This window comes from Lissotriton helveticus, chromosome 7 (assembly GCF_964261635.1).
Source record: "Lissotriton helveticus chromosome 7, aLisHel1.1, whole genome shotgun sequence".
NCBI classification, from domain to species: Eukaryota; Metazoa; Chordata; class Amphibia; order Caudata; family Salamandridae; genus Lissotriton; species Lissotriton helveticus.
In genome coordinates, this window is record NC_136068.1 from 1,734,434,911 (window position 1) to 1,734,453,153 (window position 18,243).

An 18,243-nucleotide genomic window follows, 5' to 3' on the forward strand; every position below is an offset into this window, starting at 1 on the left:
CTCCTTATCAGCTGCACACAGCTGTGCGCTTTATCTTCCTGTTTTTAGCAGGAAGTGGCTCAGATTAATATGCCTCCGATGCTGAGACAAGGTTTGAAAGGGTTTGCTCTCTGGATCCTTTTCCACACTTACAATCAGTGCCTTGCTGCCTTATACATAAAGATTGGGCCCTGTGTTTTCTTTGTCATGCTCCTATTTGTCAAGTACTCCCAGGATCCCTTGCAGGTGAGGGCAGAATCATGCAGTACCTTTGAAGGTGTTACATGGAATGGTGTGGCTCGCTGGCTAGAGGCGGCAGACCTGTAAGCAGAGAACGGCCTGGGACCAGGGTTCAATTCCCGATGCGGCAGGGTCGTGGACCAGGGTCAAAACGGACTCGATAATTCTAGCCTCAGTGCCAACTCTAACCAGTGAACACACTCGGCAACTCTGGGCATTAAGCTTGCCTCATCTCTACAACTGCCCCCACAGACGCCGGGGATGCCTGGTTTCACCTTGGAGATACCCAGAAAGGGACCATCTCACAGGGAAAACCAGGACGGGTTCCCCAGCGGTCTTCAGCGCCAGGATACTCCATGGAGTCACAGTTCGCTTTACAAGTACACCCACATTTACATGTGAACCTTTCATTGATAACTCTGGCTCCCATATTATTCGAGTGCACATTTTCTTGTCAGGTGTGTGCTCTCATCCTTTTAGGCCTGGCTTGACAGCGCTGACCTCTGTGTGACCTATTGTTACCAATACTTAAAAAATTAGGCTGAATGGTTAAACCTATTGTAGGGTAACTGCTTTTCATCGCCGATATTATTTACACGGGGGTGGCGGGGCTCGAGTGTACCGCCTGCAAGGCTTATTATTGGAGAGAAGTGTATAACTTACATTACAACTCGCGCGGTACAACTGAATACACTGGCCGCATTCAAGATACTTCAGGTCCAGATCTGACATTCACACGTGTAAAGAAGAACTCCTCCTCAGTTTTGTATCAATCTTCTTTATTGGCAACTCTGCTCCCAGATCAACATTACAGCTTCACATTGTTCAACCCCCTTCAAACTGTCCCTCCAGAATCCCCCTACATTCTTTATTCTATGAATGATGTTGTTGCATTCCAAACATAGAATGCTCCAACATAACACATCTTCCTCCTTCCAAACAAAAACAAAAAACAAAAAATAAATAAAAATAAAATAAAACTAAATACAAACTAAGATACGAGAAATAATTTACTCTAACATGTAATCTCTGAATGTGTGAGGAGTATTATTAACTCTACCAAATCTTCCCAGTCTTTTTGAACCTTCACAAGTTTGTTGTTCACACAATTCATTATTTCCTAAATCATCATCCTGTCCACTTCCTGGACCTCTCTCCTCTTCTGTTCCCATTCCTTCCTCTACTTCATCCTCCCACAGCCAATCATCAAACATATCCACAGCTCCATCCGCAGCTCCAGCTCCACCAACATCCATATCCTGTATTTTTTTAATATTTCTACACTTCGCTATACGGCTCAAATGCCAAACTCGGCCATCACTAAGCCTGGCCGAATTCCTCAGACACTCCACTACTCTACATGGTTTTGAAAATGCACTTTCACCTTTTGCTACTTTTCCCACCTTCTTAGTTTTTACCCAATCACCCACAACAAGTTCATCCATCCTTGTGACATGCTTTTTATCAAAATTTCTTTTGTACACTTGTTGTGCCTTAACGATATTTTCTTTGACATTCTTTGGTGACCATTGAATGTATTTTGTACTCTCCATCCATCCAATATTATCTTTAGTGAAAGGCTCTCTACCTCTCATCATCACAAATGGACTCAAACCCGTGAGAGAAGGCGCGAGACGATAACCTCACAATATTTTTCTAAGTTCTACTTCCCTGTTCTTCTTATTCTCACACGCAATCTGAATTGTTCCCTTTATAACACGATTAAATCGCTCTACCACACCATTCCCGGCCGGATGGTAAACAGATGTCAAACCATGTATTATTCCATTTCTTTTCAAAAATTTCTCAACTTTCACAGCCGTAAAATGTGTTCCATTGTCACTAATCACTCTCTTAGGCAAACCTTCCCTCAAAAATACTCCATTTAGAAAGATTACAACAGTTTCCGCATCAGCTTTCTCTACAACCTCCAAATCAACCCATTTACTAAAATAGTCTATCAGAACTATAATGAACCTATTTTCACCACTTTTATTCCGTATCGGACCAACAAAATATATAGCAATCAAATCCCAAACCATTTCTGGGCACTGTACAGGTGACAATTGTAGTCTCATTGTCGTTAAACTTTTGTCTGAATCAGCACATTCTCCACACTCCCTCACAACTCTCTCCACTTCTATGTCTACACCTGGCCACCAATATGAACCTTTAACTCCCTTCTTTGTCCTCACAATACCAAAATACCCTTCATGACACAGATCTACTATTTTTTCCTCAAACTCTTTGGTGGTATCCTTTTTCCTCCCCTTAACACAAATCCTGAATCTACACTCAACTCACTTCTTACTTCCCAAAAACTCCTTACTTCTGCTACATCCGGTTTCTTTTCATCCCAACCATTTAGCACTCTGTCCTTGATTTTTTCCATCAATTCGTCCTTTCCATAATGTAAAAGCCACTCCTTCTTATCAATTGATTCAACAGTTCCTACCTCTACAACAGCAATTTGATAGTCATCCCACTCATTTTTTGTTATCTCCTTAATTGGTAAAGGCATCCTACTTAAACAGTCTTCAATTTTATTCTGCACACCCGGAACATATTTGATTCTGTAATTATAATCCTGTAATCTCATTGAAAATCTTGCTATTCTTGCCGAAGCTCTTATCATACCACCAGTAGTCAATAAATTCACCAAAGGCTTATGATCAGTTTTCACATCAAACTCACTCCCCCACAAATACGCTCTAAAATGCTCCATGCCCCACACACAACCCAAAGTCTCTCTTTCTATTACTGAGTAGAGTTCTTCCGCTGGTGTTAAACTCCTCGAGGCAAATCCGATGACCACTTCCTTTCCACTTTCCTCATTCTGTGTTAACACTGCCCCCAAACCTTTTCCGCTTGCATCCACTGTTAAAACACTTCTCAAATTCGGATCGAACCCTTCAATAGGTGCAGCATTGCATACTTCTTTCTTCAAAATTTCAAAACACTCCTTACATCTGTCACTCCAAATAAATTTACTCTTTTGCTTCAACAATTGTCTCAAATCATAAGATTTCTCTGAAAAATTCCTCACAAATTTGGAGTAATACTCCGTCAAACCTAAAAATGAACGGAGTTCATCCTTATTCCCTGGCTCTGGTGCGTTCCTCACTGCCTCCAACAGTTCTTCCTTTGGTGATATGCCATCAACACCAATATTATGTCCTAAGTAGGCTACTTTTTGTTTCGCAAACTTGCACTTTTCATACTCCGCTGTTAGTCCTCTCTCCCTCAAAACATTCAACACCTCCCTCACTCTTTTGTCATGTGACTTCCTGTTCTCCCCCATGATCAATATATCATCTTGGAAATATAACACATCTTTAATTCCCCTCAAAACTTCACTCATAATCCTTTGGAATACAGCTGCCGCAGAGGCTAACCCGAACGGCATCCTTACATACTGAAAACATCCAAACGGTGTGATAAATGATGTTATTTTTCTGCTTTCTTTATGTAACTCAACCTGATGGTACGCTGATGACAAATCAACCGTTGAAAACCATCTCATACCTTTCGTCCTTGCCAACAACTCATTAATCTTTGGTAAAGGGTATTTATCCACCTGAATTTCCCTGTTTACACCCCTTAAATCAACACACAACCTGATCTTACCATTCGATTTCCTGGCCACAACAATTGGAGACATCCATACAGACGACTCAATCCTCTCAATTATACCTGATGTTTCCAATCTGTTCAACTCTTTTTCCAATTTACTCCTCACTGCAAACAGAACATTCTTGACTTTATAGTTCACAGGAACTGCATTATCTTTCAACTTAATTTCATGTTTGAATCCTTTAAGTACACCAATTTTGCTTGAAAATACATCACCATACTCCTCTTTAATTTCATTTTTTAAATCATCACTCTCACCAATGACCATAACTTGCTCTCTCGCATTCGGATTTAGTATAATATCTAAACTTGCCTGATCCTTCCATCCTAAAACACTCGGTCCATATTCAGCAACATACATTCTTCCCTTCGCTACTCTCCCTTTGAATTCAAATCTCACATCTCTACACCCCACCATAGGAATGCTTTGCCCAGTGTAACTTCTTGGATTAATATCACATTCTATTAACTCAACTCCAATTTGCTTCTCAAATTTCTCCTTCCACATGTCTAAATTCACAATAGTATATGGTGATCCCGAATCGGCCACCAATATCACCTTTACACCTGAAACATCAATCTCACATTTAGGTTTACTCCTTCCCTTACACTTAACATCCAAAATGAAGTCTCTTATCATAAAAACATCATCATCTTCCTCTGAATCTTCTTCTTTTTCTCTTCTAATTCCCTCTCTTCCTTCTTCCGTCACATATTTTATCCTTGTGGTTCTTTCTTTCCTGTAACAAACTCTTGCATAATGTCCAATCAATCCACATACCGTGCACTTCTGATCTCTCGCCCTACAAGCCTTACTGTCAGCTAAATGTGTGTAGCTTCCACATCTGTAACATGCCAAATTAGTCTGACTTCCTCTCCTGTAGTCACTTCTAATTGGCTGGTAATTCCTCTTCTCATCCTCTTTTCATTACTCTTGTCTTTTTTCTCTGCACCACTACTACTTGCCCTTATGGTCTTCCTTACAACGCATACTTCTTCTTTACTTTTTCCGCTTTCGTCATCCAAAGCTTCCTTCGCACACCTGGCAGATACTTCCGCTTTTCTTTCTACTGCCAGTACTTTATTCAATGTTCCATCTCCCATAGTCCATAATCTTTCTTGCACTCTTTTGTTGTTAGTAAGCATGATGACCTGATCTCTTATCAATTCTTCTTCAATTTGCCCAAATCTACACTTCTCCGCCATTTTCTTTAGTGCACTTAAATAATCATCTATTTTCTCATTCTGTTCTTGTTTCCTCCTGAAGAACTTGTATCTATCGATTGCTACACATACTGTTGGTGCGTAGTATCTTTCCAAATCATCCAATGCGTTTTCATACTCATTTGTTTCATCTTCTCTTCTTTATTTCTTTTGCATTTGTTCATACTGTCTAATTCCTTCTGGTCCTAAAGAATGTAGCAAAATTCCTTTTTTTATTTCTGGTGTCATATCATCATTCTTTATGGTAAACATGTAGTTCTTAAAATACACCTTCCATTCCTGCCATCTAATCTTCGGTTCCCCAGGTTCTGCTAGGAATCGTATTGGTGGTGTTAACGTGAAAGTTTGCGCTGCACACATCTTCTTTTAATTTTCCTTCAAATTTATAATTTAAAAAACAAAAATAATAATTCTTTTTTAAAAAAAATTTTTTTTTTAATATATATATTTTTTTTAACTTCTAAATATCCAAATTAAAATATTTCTAATTAGTATGTTGTTTGTTTCTTTAAAAAAGAGCTCCTGCTTCCTTCCAACACACTTGCCGTGTTTTTTTTCCTTCTTAACAGTCTTCCTTTCGTTCACGATGCGTTTATTCAGCCTTGTTTCCCATTTAAATATATATATAACTTCCCAACCTCTTAAAATGGCCGCCGAGCGTGATGATGTCACACGCTACACCTCTCACGTTATCCTCTTCTTCACACGATGTCTTCTTATGCTGATCTCGCGTTTGCGCGCGACAATTGCTCCTGCATTCTATCGGCACGGACGGCGCATGAGACAGCTTTGAAATTACGCTCCACGCGCCAGCATGCTTGCTTCAGGTAGCGATCTCTTCCGTTTTGCCACTCAATTCCGCCTGCGCACGTTATACGCTGTATGCGCTCAGTCACTTGTAATTCTCCCGTCCTCCTCACCTCATTATTTCTTCATTAGCTTTCCTTTCAACGTTATTTCTTCGTGAAACTCCTCTTCTTTTCCTCAGTGGGTCCACGCAGAGTTGCCTATCCTCAGTCGCCAATTTGTAAAGAAGAACTCCTCCTCAGTTTTGTATCAATCTTCTTTATTGGCAACTCTGCTCCCAGATCAACATTACAGCTTCACATTGTTCAACCCCCTTCAAACCGTCCCTCCAGAATCCCCCTACATTCTTTATTCTATGAATGATGTTGTTGCAATCCAAACATAGAATGCTCCAACATAACAACACGCATCCTTTAGTTTACGGAATAAGATCTTTAAGGCATTGCTGACAAGTATACCATTTGTGAGACTACTATCTCCAGAAGGAAGTACTTTAAAGACAGGGGGAAAAAATCCTTACTCGTTCATATTTGGGCGTGTACGGCAATTTTGAGGATGTTTAGAGGGATCTACAGGCATTTATTTCCTAATAGGCGCTAAACATATGCAATAAAACAATGGAGGCCCCCCACACTAACAAATCACTTCTGTATAAAGAATATTTTAAACATATTTAAAAGTACTAAACATTTTTAGCAGTATAGTAACGGTCCAACTACCCTTCAATGAAGGCACCCAAATGCGTACATTTAAAACCAGTAAGTCCAGAGCGAACTCATAAGAAAAAGGTGTTCTTGAACATACACGGAAATGAACTAAACCATCACTCCCGAACAGCAAAATAGGGTGACAAGCAAGCAACCTGCGCAACGTTGTGGTGCTTGACAGGGCGCCTGGTACTAATACGTTCAACAACATTATTTGACACAGTAAGGCTGACGACACATTTAATACAGCTCTCTGCAATTCAATAATCTAAAAAAACAAAGCAACAAATTGCTCTACAAATGCCACTGGTGAGTTTCGATGTGCTTTAAATTTAATTTCTCAACGGTAGTAGTTAAAATCGGCTGGTTTCACGTACTTTAACGCTGTAACAAAAATGTATATTTATCGAACAATGTACTATGCTGTCTGTACAAAATCGGGGATTTTCAGTCTTCTTTTAGTCCTGGTAACGGACTGACAGTACTGTGAAAATAACCCCTCCCTCCACCCCCAATGGTCATCTACTGCAGATTAATCCAGATCGGATCCCCAAGTGGTGTGACTGAAGCAATAGACCCAGGAGAGGTGGACGTTATGAGCTGCTCGTCGAACAGGAAGGTCTCAGCAGCCATTTTCAGTGGTAAGCAGGAAAGACAGGCAGAGAATGCACTTTAAAAAAAGCCCACAATGCAAGCAGCCATTTCACAAGGAGCAGGAGTTCTGTGAACGGTTCTCATCAACCACCAAAACACAGCAGGGAGATTTTATTCTACACAGGTGGGGCCAGCCACCAATTGTCTTGTAGGGCATAGAACTCCACAGACACTGGGCACAACTAGTTTGTGAAGATGTCAATCTGTAACTAGAAATGTACCAGGTGGGCATTGGGTCAAGCACTTTAAAGTTAGAGACAACATGCGACCACGCATTGAGATGGTACAACTGTGGACATGCAGGGTGCCCTTGCAGCTTCCAGATCCACAAATTCTGAAGCAGTCACTGGGGTGACGCGACTTACGCGAATGCAAAACCATATGACCATAGAAAAGTAGATACTGTGTTAGAAAAGGGTTATCATTCAAAGGTAAAGCGGCCCAAACATTCTGAGGATTAGTACACACCTTAAGAAATCCAGTAGCTGGGTCTGCTAATGCAGGTTCGCGCACAGTTAAAACACAAAGGATATGGGCCAGATGTAGGAACCCTAATACCGGTCGGTAACAGCCGAAATTACCGAATTTCAGCCGTTACCGACCGGTATTAGGTATTTGGGAGGTAGGTGGCTAAATTTCAGATTCGGTAATTTACCGAATCAGTATTTGAGAATTCGGTAAATTACCGAATTCTTAAATACCGATTCGGAAATTACCGAATCTGAAATGTAGGGAGCACTCAAGTGAGTGCTTTTCACCTGTAAGGATTCGTTATTTATCACCTACTACAAGTTGGTGGTAAATAACGAAAACCGTTAAAAAAACAATTTTTTGCTTTTTATTCAGTGCCATGTGGCAGACATACATGCCCTCAGGGCATGTATGTGTGCCACATGTGCACCCATGCACTATTCAGGTGTGCAACAGGGTGTCAATGTGACACCATGCCACCCTTGAAAGGGTTCCCCCTATTACCGATTCGGTATTTACCGAATCGGTATTTACCGAATTGGTAATTCCCATTCATTCCTATGGGCCTCCAGGCCCACAGGAATGAATGGGAATTACTGAATCGGTATTTACCGAATCGGTAAATACCGATTCTTAATTACAGAATCTTACCGATTCGGTAATTTTTACCGAAAAATTATCTACATCCCATTTACCTATTCTTAAATACCGAATCGGTAAAATTCGGTATTTAAGAATAGGTAAATTGAGATTACCTACATCTGGCCCTATGTCGAGGAGGGCTTTACGTTAAGCTTCACTCTTTTTCAGTGTATTATCAGTCAGTGTTTAGAGAAACCAACGGAGCGAAATACACAAGGAAGCCAAGTCCCTACAAAGATTAGGCACTGGAGGGAGCTCTTACTGGATATGAGGAATGCCGACCCCTAAACTCCACCTTCCTCAGATCTAGGCACAGAAGCCCTTTAGTGGTTTTTCTGACACCACTAGCTGAACAACACGCTCCACTTGTAGCAAACGTGGCACCCGCACCATGTTGAAGGTAAAGCGCCTTTAAGATGGTTAAAGTAAAGCACGGGTGCCGCGATTGTAGCAAAAGTAAAGAAATCGATTTTTTTTTCTATTTCTTTACTTTTGCAGCAATCGCGGCACCGGCGCTTTACCTTTAACATGGTTAAATTAAAGTACGCGCGATAATGCCCAGGTTCGGCTGATTCATTGAGTGTACTGCAGTTATGTGATCTCCTCGTGATGTTCTGGCGTTAATTTAACCATGTTGAAGGTAAAGCGCCAGTGCCGCGATTGTTGCAAAAGTAAAGAAATAGAAAAAAACATCTAGGGCCGGATGTAGGTCGGTCGGTAACGGCCGAAAATCGGTATTTTGGGCCGTTACCGACCGGTATTAACGAAATGGCGCTAAAATAAAATTTAAAAAAAAGCTGCAGAAAGATTAAACCGAGCATGATTAATGCCAGAACATCACAAGGAGATCACATGACTGCAGTACACTCAAAGGGATATAGTACATGATTTACATTTTTTTAAAACAATAAAGTCTACCCTGAAGCGAACGAGAAGGAAAGGGGAGAAGGGAGGGGGGTAGTGATAGCAGAGAGCAAGGGGTGGAGAAGCACTATTCACGTGCTGCCATGAAGCTGACGAGGAGAGAGAGGGAAAAGGGAGGTGGGACTGAGAGCAGACAGCAAGGGGGATGAAGCAGACAAGGAGAGAGAGGGAGAAGGGAGGGGGGACTGAGAGCAGACAGCAAGTGGGTGGAGGAGCACAATTCACACACTGGAAGGCTTAATGAGCCATTACAGAAAGGCAGATGGCGGCTGCACGCGTGCATGCGCATGTAAACGCAAGCTTGAGGCCAGGAAAAGCCTGTGGTAGCACTTTCAAAACCCACTCACTAAATGTCTCGCAGGGCAGTGCATGCACTGGCTCAGGCGAGACCTAAAAAGGATCTGTTTCCTGACAGGAAGCCAATAAAGAAAAGGAAGATAAGGTGAGACTGTAGTCTTGAAACGGAGCTTAAGAAATTGTTTTGTATTACCTGAAGCCTGTACATCAGGTAGTCCGGCAGGCCTAGGTAGAGAACATTACCGTAGTCCAATCTAAAAATAATTAAGGTTTGAACCACTGTTTTCCTAGTAGGTAAAGGCAAAATATTCTAACCTTTTTAAATGAGTGAAGCAGCCCAAAACATGTCCCCACCAGCGCCCTGACCTGAGGCTGAAAGGAGAGCTGATTATCAAGCTTAATCCCCAAAGTTTTGACCACTTCGCAGTGGCGTTGTAAAGGGGGCGTTCCGCACTGGGTGGCACGAGGTTTGGGGGCAGCGACCTCCTCCTGCTCTTACCTGCTGTCTCGGGGGACGGCAATCGCCCACCCTCGTGGCAGTCGTGGGGCAGCAATTGCCACGAAACTCACCAGCACCCCTTCGCTCTTCGACAAAAGCAGAGGCCGCCATGGGTGGTCATAGGGCTAGCTGCACCACTGCCACTTTGGCATGAGGCTAAAGAGGGAGCACGCTCCGGCGAGCACTTGGACCATTTTAAAGGAGACACCAGCCCAAAAAGAAGGACCTCAGTCATATATGAACTGCACATAAGCAGGTTCTGTCACATCCCATTAAACACTGTACCCAGACATAATTTGGTATGACCCGAATCGACCTCTTCACCTTTACTGTAAGAGAAAGAATCTGTGTGTCATCAGCATACAAAATTATCTTTGCATCAAAGGGTTCGACCAACCACGCCAAATTGATCATAAAACTATTCTAAAGTGTAGGGCTCAAGATAGAGCCCTGCAGCACCCTTATTTCTAGAGCCTTCGTGCTTGACAAGAAAGAAGACATCAAGATCTCTTGGCATTTATCCTCTAAAATAGGATTCGATCCAGCTCAACGCTAGGCCATCTAAACGAATAGCCTGTAAATGGAGAAGAACCAGAGAGTGTGATATTGTATCAAATGCAGCCGATAGATCTAATAGTATCAGCACAACTTTGCCACCCATATCCAGTTTACCTTTAATGTGTTCTGTCACTTCCAAAAGAGAAGTTTTGGCGCTCAAATATATCATAAACTTTCAGGACACTTCAAAATTGCCACACTCTAACAAGTCTATAAAATGAGAAGCCAATCTGATTTAATGAAACATCCTGGAGTTTCAGCTATTCTAATTGGACGGTTCTCTGTACTGGATGATTCCCTTTACTACCCGTATTCCGTAAAGGAAACTCTCTTCTTTCAACATGGGGTCAACTGGTCTCTCTGAAAAATAATTATCGGTTATATCTCACCTGCTGCAATGCTGAACCCTACTGACGCCCATCCCAGGAAGTAAGACCAGGAAAGTTCTAAGTCACTTGCATCTACTTCGAAGCCTGGGAAGGGTCTGAAAATGGCCAGGCCGGCGATTTCAGCAGTAACTGAAGGGAAGAAAAAGAGAGTTAAATTCACTGTTACTTCTAAATAATAGTGTTGGTGCGGAACATCTAGAAATATCCGCAGGCAAGATTTGGCACTGCATCTGGGGGAGTTTGCTTAATATATTAGTTAATAATAAATCTATATATTTATCCTATCGATATAACCATGAGAGAAATTTTACATAAATTGACATTATTAATTTAAAACATCTAAAAACCGGTACAGTGTTAACTTCCATCCAGATCTATTGGTTTCTAGGTAACAGATCTGATATTGATGTCATCTGTAGCATGTTTGACAACTAACACAACCAACAGTTAAATAGTATTAGAAATATATTGAGGTGTTGCATGAAGCCATCACATTATGCTAGACAGACTATACTATGCGCTTTTACTTTGTTTTGCATTCGGGTATTTAACACGTCACTATGGCAACAAAGATCACTTTTAACTTTGCATGTCGGAACTTGTAGGCTCATTCCAAGAATGGATAAAGCCCAAAACTGGGATTTGGAACAGTCAACTGGCTGAAAATTAAGAGACACTGCTATTCCAGTTGGTAACTTTGATATCCTACTGGGTTCACAGGTCAACCACTGAGAACCCGAACAGTAAATGCCATGGAAATGCCCTATTTTTGTTCATTGAAGATAAAGCTGCTGTGAGAGTTTGCTGCACTGGCAACACTTCCGTCATTCTGGACAAAATTTAATAAAATTAGATAGTACATTGAGCTGATGCCTGCACACTTAGCTAAAACCCTCAAGTTTCTCAGGTGCATTCTTCAGAAGCTCATCCAATCCAGGATTACGCTTTACATTCTGGGATTTGTGGTCTTCTCAGAAGGACGACAGACAAGTAGATAAGGTAAGATGAGTCTGTATTCCAGACACCTCAACCAACAGCTCATCTCTCTAATTGCCACCTCCAAGACTCCTGCAGTCCAGTTCTATTACCTCATAATATTACAACACAGGTCTCCCTCCCGCAACAAAAATTAAACAAGAGAATAATGAAAACAATAAGTATCTCCCCTCAATGACCTCCCACATTTCTCCCACCTTTAACTCCTACAAACTAAATTGTACAAACAAAAAGATACTCCAAAAATGTACAAAAAGTTATTAAACAAGAAGTGTACATATAATGAATAATGTTAATGTACTAGAAGGACAAACTTGTCTACCGCACCCCTCAGAAAGAATGTATTTTGATTATCCGGTCACTCTGGCTCCTACCGTGCATTACCACAGAAGGTTCTTTAGTTCGAACCTGACCCCTTTTCCCTCATCTGAATCTCATGTCTCTTCTTGATTTGGTTCATGATAAAGAACTGATAAAGAACTGCAGGTTCAAGGTGGAGAACTACTACTTTTCATACCAGATTTATGTGTTTTAACTGCATTCTTGAAAGTTTTTGTACTTCTTATGTTTCTCACATTTTTCTGTTTGTCATAACTGTCCTTCCTTTTCTTCTGCAAGTCAATTTCTTTCTCTCTCCATTCACCCGGGGCATTATTTACACATCCAACCTGGACACACTTTTGTGGAAGGAGCTCTACCTTTGAAAAAATCATATGGGAATTTGCCTGTTGTATGTCCATGACAACTCCACTTTCCAATCCAGACCATTTGCTCTAGCCAAACATATACCCTCCTTCAATGTTTTTACTACCCTCTAAATGGCACTATTGGTCTGTGGCTGATACAAAGCTGATGTTTGGTGTTCTATCCCACATTCTTTCAGGTAATTTTCCATCTCTGGAGAACAGAACTGTACTTTGTTATCTTTGAGCAGGTACCGAGGATAACTCTCTCTCTTAAATATGTTCTCTAAAAATCTTATGACAGGAGAAGAAATGCCATGTAAGCACAACGGGGCCGATTTACAAGGACTGGCGCATCCCTACATATCAGCAGGGATGCGCCAGCAAAGATGCAACATGCAATTCTACCCTTGCGCCACCACAGATGCGTCGCATTTACAATGCGGCCCACCGTGGCGCAGGGATAGAAAAATGCGTGTCGCATCTGATGGCGTAAGTGCGGGGCATTACTGGAGTCGTGTCGCAAGCGCAACATAACTTCAGCAATGCTCAGGGGCTGCCCATACCTAACATGCTGCGTCACACCTTAAAAACTGCTTCAAGCAGGCACAGGATTTTGACGCAGGGGCGTCGGAAAGGAGACTAAGTGAAATCTTGTAGAGTTCATTGCATCACTTTTCCGAGGCTTTTTCCGACAGATCGCCCACCCTGCATACATTAAACCTGACACAGGTTTAATGTGGCGCAGGGCTTTACAACGTGACACATCTCCCTAGATGCGTTGTTTTGTAAATAGGGCGCAACATGGCGCATGGTTTACGCCGCTGCTTGTCGCAAGGGGCTTGTAAATCTGCCCCAACACCTCTACCCACCTGGAATACTGATCCATGAGAATCAACACATAGGAGATGACTTGTTCTCCTCTTACTGGTCCTAGAATATCCATTGGGACCTCCTCCCAGGAATAAGATGGTAACTTCCTGCACACCATAGCGATATTACTAGTCTTCAGGCCTTTGTCACATATCACACACTCCAGAGCCTGATCATGCATTCCACATCGTGATCCAACGCTGCCCACAAGAATTCTCTTTGAAGCCAGCCTTTAGTTTTTACTATTCCAATGTGTCCTTCATGTGCAAGTTGCAACACTCTCTGCCGCAAGCTCTTAGGTGGTACCAATGTCGTCCCTCTCAGAAGAAACCCTTTGTCAACCACAAGGTCATGTCTTAGTTTCCACCAATGACTTTGCATTTTTTTCAATTCTTTAAAAATAGGTCTTTCAGGTGATAATAATAGAATTATTTGTTTTATTTCTTCATCTTTCTCTAAAACTTCTAACCATTCCCTCTCGACAATGCACCCCTGAGTAATTTCCCCAAAAATTATAATATCCTCTTCAACTGTGTCTTCTACTTCTTCCTCAGATGGAACACACACATTCACCAGTCTTGGCTGCCAGTAGAGAAGTTACCGGGGATGTACTGTATAGTAAAAAAATGCTCTTGCAATCCCACAACCCACCACCGAATCCGAGAGGGTATGCAATCCAGCCCTTTCCATGTAAAAACCTCTACCAGGGGTTTGCAGTCAGTCTGAACTGTAAATTTCACTCCCCACAAAAATTGTTTAAACCTTTTGACAGCCCAGTAAACTGCCAAAGACTCTCCCTCCATAACCAAATAACTACACTCAGCTTCTCTTAAGGCACGGGAGACACACATTCAATCAGATGTTCCTGACCATTCTTTTACTAGTTCATCCCCAAAAACTGTTCCCACCAACCAATCAGCCTAGTCATTCTTTACCTCACTATCCACAGGTAATGGATATCTGATTAAAAAGTCTGCAATTCTGTTATGCACCCCTGGCACCTAACTTATTTCATACATAAAATTGAAGACCTGCATAGACGTGCATGAACTACTGAGAGACACATTTCTTAAAACCTGTGATGTGAGGACTTCTGTGAGAGGTTTGTGGTCAGTTCTCGCTATGACATTAGTGCCCAAATAAGCTGTCTAAAATTCTGAGCCCCCACACACACCCCAAGGTCTCCCTCTCAAAAACGGAATACTTTTGCTCTGTTGGGGTGAGTGCTCAGACAGTAGACTACAATGCTCTCTGTTCCATCTTCCTGCTCCTGGGAAAGTACTGCCCCTAATCCCTTCCCACTCACATCAGTGGTGATGTCACGTTTGAGCTTGGGTTCAAAACCTTGAAGGGCTGGTGCAGAGCAAATATCCCCCTTAATGCTGTCAAAACAGAATTGGCGTCATCTCAGTTTCCAGAAAAACTTGCACTGGTTCTTGAGTAGTGGGCAAATGAGAAATATTTTCACTGAGACTTTATTAACAAAATTGGAATAGAGCTTGACTAATCCTAAAAAGGATCTTACCTCATCCTTACTTTGGGACATAGGGCCCTTTTTAATAGTATCAACTAGTTCTGACTTAAGACTGATCCATTGCGAGCTGATCTCAAGACCAAAATACCTTTACAGTGTTCCTCGGAACCTGTACTATGGGCACCTTAGCAGTCAACCCATAAAGTTTCAACATTTTTAACACTTCTAGAAAAACCTCATCATGCTCCTTTCTAATGGTACACAGTCAAAATATCGAGTTTCAAATATCGACCTACCAAAATATCGTGTTTGAAATTTCGAAGGTCAAGAATATCGATATCAAGAATATCGTTGGACAGAATATCGACCCTAAGGTAAGTAATATCGAATTTATTAATATCGATATAAGTAATATCGAAGTTAGTAATATCGATAGCATATATATCGATGTAACTAATTTCGATGTCACTACTATCGATATTTGTATTAGTTTTATGTTTTTTATTATGTATGTGTTATATGTTTTTGTTAAGTATTTAAATTTTTTTATATTATATGTGTATTTTTTTATATATTAATAAATATATTTTTAACTAAATTATATGTTTTAGTACCGGAGCGGGTTGTGGGTTAATAGGGGAATAGGGTGGGAAGTAATTTAATAGTAAATATTTAATGATTTTTTTATGTGTAATTATTTTTTAATTTAATTATTAATTGGCAATTAATTTTTTTATTGATAAATTAATTATTTAATTGGTAATTAATGTTAATTTTTATTAAATGTTATGTTTTAGTACCAGAGCGGATTGTGGGTTTATAGGGGAATAGGGTGGGAAGTAATTTAATTGTAATTAATTAATTTTTTATGTATAATTAAATTTGTATTTATTTATTAATTTGGAATTAATTATTTTAATTTATAAAATAATTATTTAATTAGTAATTAATGTTAATTTGTAATAAATTTTATGTTTTAGTATCAGAGTGGGTTGTGGGTTTATAGGGGAATAGGGTGGAAAGTAATTTAATTGTAATTAATTAATTTTTTTATGTATTATTAAATTTGTAATTATTTATTAATTGGCAATTAATTATTTTAATTGATGAATTAAATATTTAATTGGTAATTAATGTTAATTTGTATTAAATGTTATGTTTTAGTACCAGAGTGAGTTGTGGGTTTATAGGGGAATAGGGTGGGAAGTAATTTAATTGTAATTAATTAATTTTGTTATGTATAATTTATTTTGTAATTATTTATTAATTGGCAATTAATTATTTTAATTGATAAATTAATTATTTAATTGGTAGTTAATGTTAATTTTTATTGAATGTTATGTTTTAGTACCGGAGCGTGTTGTGGGTTTATAGGGGTATTGGGTGGGAAGTAATTTAATTGTAAATATTTAATTATTTTTACATTTTTGTTATGGATAATTAATGTATTAATTAATTATTAATTTGCAAATAATTAATTTAAAATATAATTAATTTATTTTATTGGGAAATAATATTTTTAAATTGTAATTGTTTTTTAATAAGTAGAAAAACTCATTAATTAATTGGTAAACTTTTTTATACTTTTTTTAGATTTTGTATATTGGTTCTTAAATTTTAATTATGATTTAAATTAAACAAAAAAGTATTTTTATGATAAATAGTTTATTTTTTTATTTTCATTATTTGGTGAGTAATATTTCATTATTATTACTTTTTGGTGTTGTTAATTTATTGTCAAATAATTATTCAAATGTCATTGGTTTTATTAATTAATAATTGTTTTTTATTGATGTTGATGTATTTAAAAAAGTAATTTTACTTTATTTCAAATATAAACATTATTTATAAGTATGTTAAAATAAAATTCTACGCTATTAAACGTTTTCCCTGCTGTTACACCCTTTGGAGTTGGAATAGTAATTTTTCCCCCTACGCTATCCAACTCTTCCCGTACTGTTGCATTCTTTGGAGTTGGAATAGTAATTTTACCCCTATGCTATCCAACGCTTTCCCTACTGTTGCACCCTCTGGAGTTGGAATAGTAATTTTTACCCGTACGCTATCCAACCCTTTCCGTACTGTTGCACTCACTGGAGTGGGAATAGTAAATTTTACCCACCCGCTATCCAACGCTTTCCCTACTGTTGCACTCTCTGGAGTGGGAATAGTAATTTTTCCCCCTACGCTATCCAACTCTTTCCCTACTGTTGCACTCTTTGGAGTTGGAATAGTAATTTTACCCCTACGCTATCCAACGCTTTCCCTACTGTTGCACCCTCTGGAGTTGGAATAGTAATTTTTACCCCTACGCTATCCAATGCTTTCCCTACTGTTGCACTCACTGGAGTGGGAATAGTAATTTTTACCCACCGGCTATCCAACGCTTTCCCTACTGTTGCACTCTCTGGAGTGGGAATAGTAATTTTTCCCCCTACGCTATCCAACTCTTTCCCTACTGTTGCACTCTTTGGAGTTGGAATAGTAATTTTACCCCTATGCTATCGAACGCTTTCCCTACTGTTGCACCCACTGGAGTGGGAATAGTAATTTTTACTCACCCCCTATCCAATGCTTTCCCTACTGTTGCACTCACTGGAGTGGGAATAGTAATTTTTACCTTTACGCTATCCAACGCTTTCCCTAATGTTGCACTCATTGGAGTGTGAATAGTAATTTTTTTCCCTATGCTATCCAACGCTTTCTCTACTGTTGCACTCTCTGGAGTGGGAATAGTAATTTTTCCCCCTACGCTATCCAACGCTTTCCCTAATGTTGCACCCTTTGGAGTTGGAATAGTAATTTTACCCCTACGCTATCCAACGCTTTCCTTACTGTTGCACCCTCTGGAGTTGGAATAGTAATTTTTACCCGTACGCTATCCAACCCTTTTCGTACTGTTGCACTCACTGGAGTGGGAATAGTAATTTTTACCCTCCCGCTATCCAACGCTTTCCCTACTGTTGCACTCTCTGGAGTGGGAATAGTAATTTTTACCCCTACGCTATCCAACTGTTTCCCTACAGTTGCACTCTTTGGAGTTGGAATAGTAATTTTACCTCTACGCTATCCAACGCTTCCCCTACTGTTGCACCCTCTGGAGTTGGAATAGTAATTTTTACCCCTACGCTATCCAACGCTTTCCCTACTGTTGCACTCACTGGAGTGGGAATAGTAATTTTTACCCACCCGC

General features: G+C 40.0%; 1 protein-coding gene across 1 annotated transcript in view; it reads right to left on the reverse strand.

The window, feature by feature from the left end:
• LOC144770715 (claudin domain-containing protein 2-like) overlaps positions 1–18,243 on the reverse strand; it is a 124,843-nt gene that overhangs the window by 10,132 nt on the left and 96,468 nt on the right. Inside the window, exon 5 of the mRNA XM_078655446.1 lies at positions 11,025–11,153. Coding sequence (XP_078511572.1) covers positions 11,025–11,153 — 129 coding nt within the window. The remainder of the gene's footprint in view (positions 1–11,024; positions 11,154–18,243) is intronic.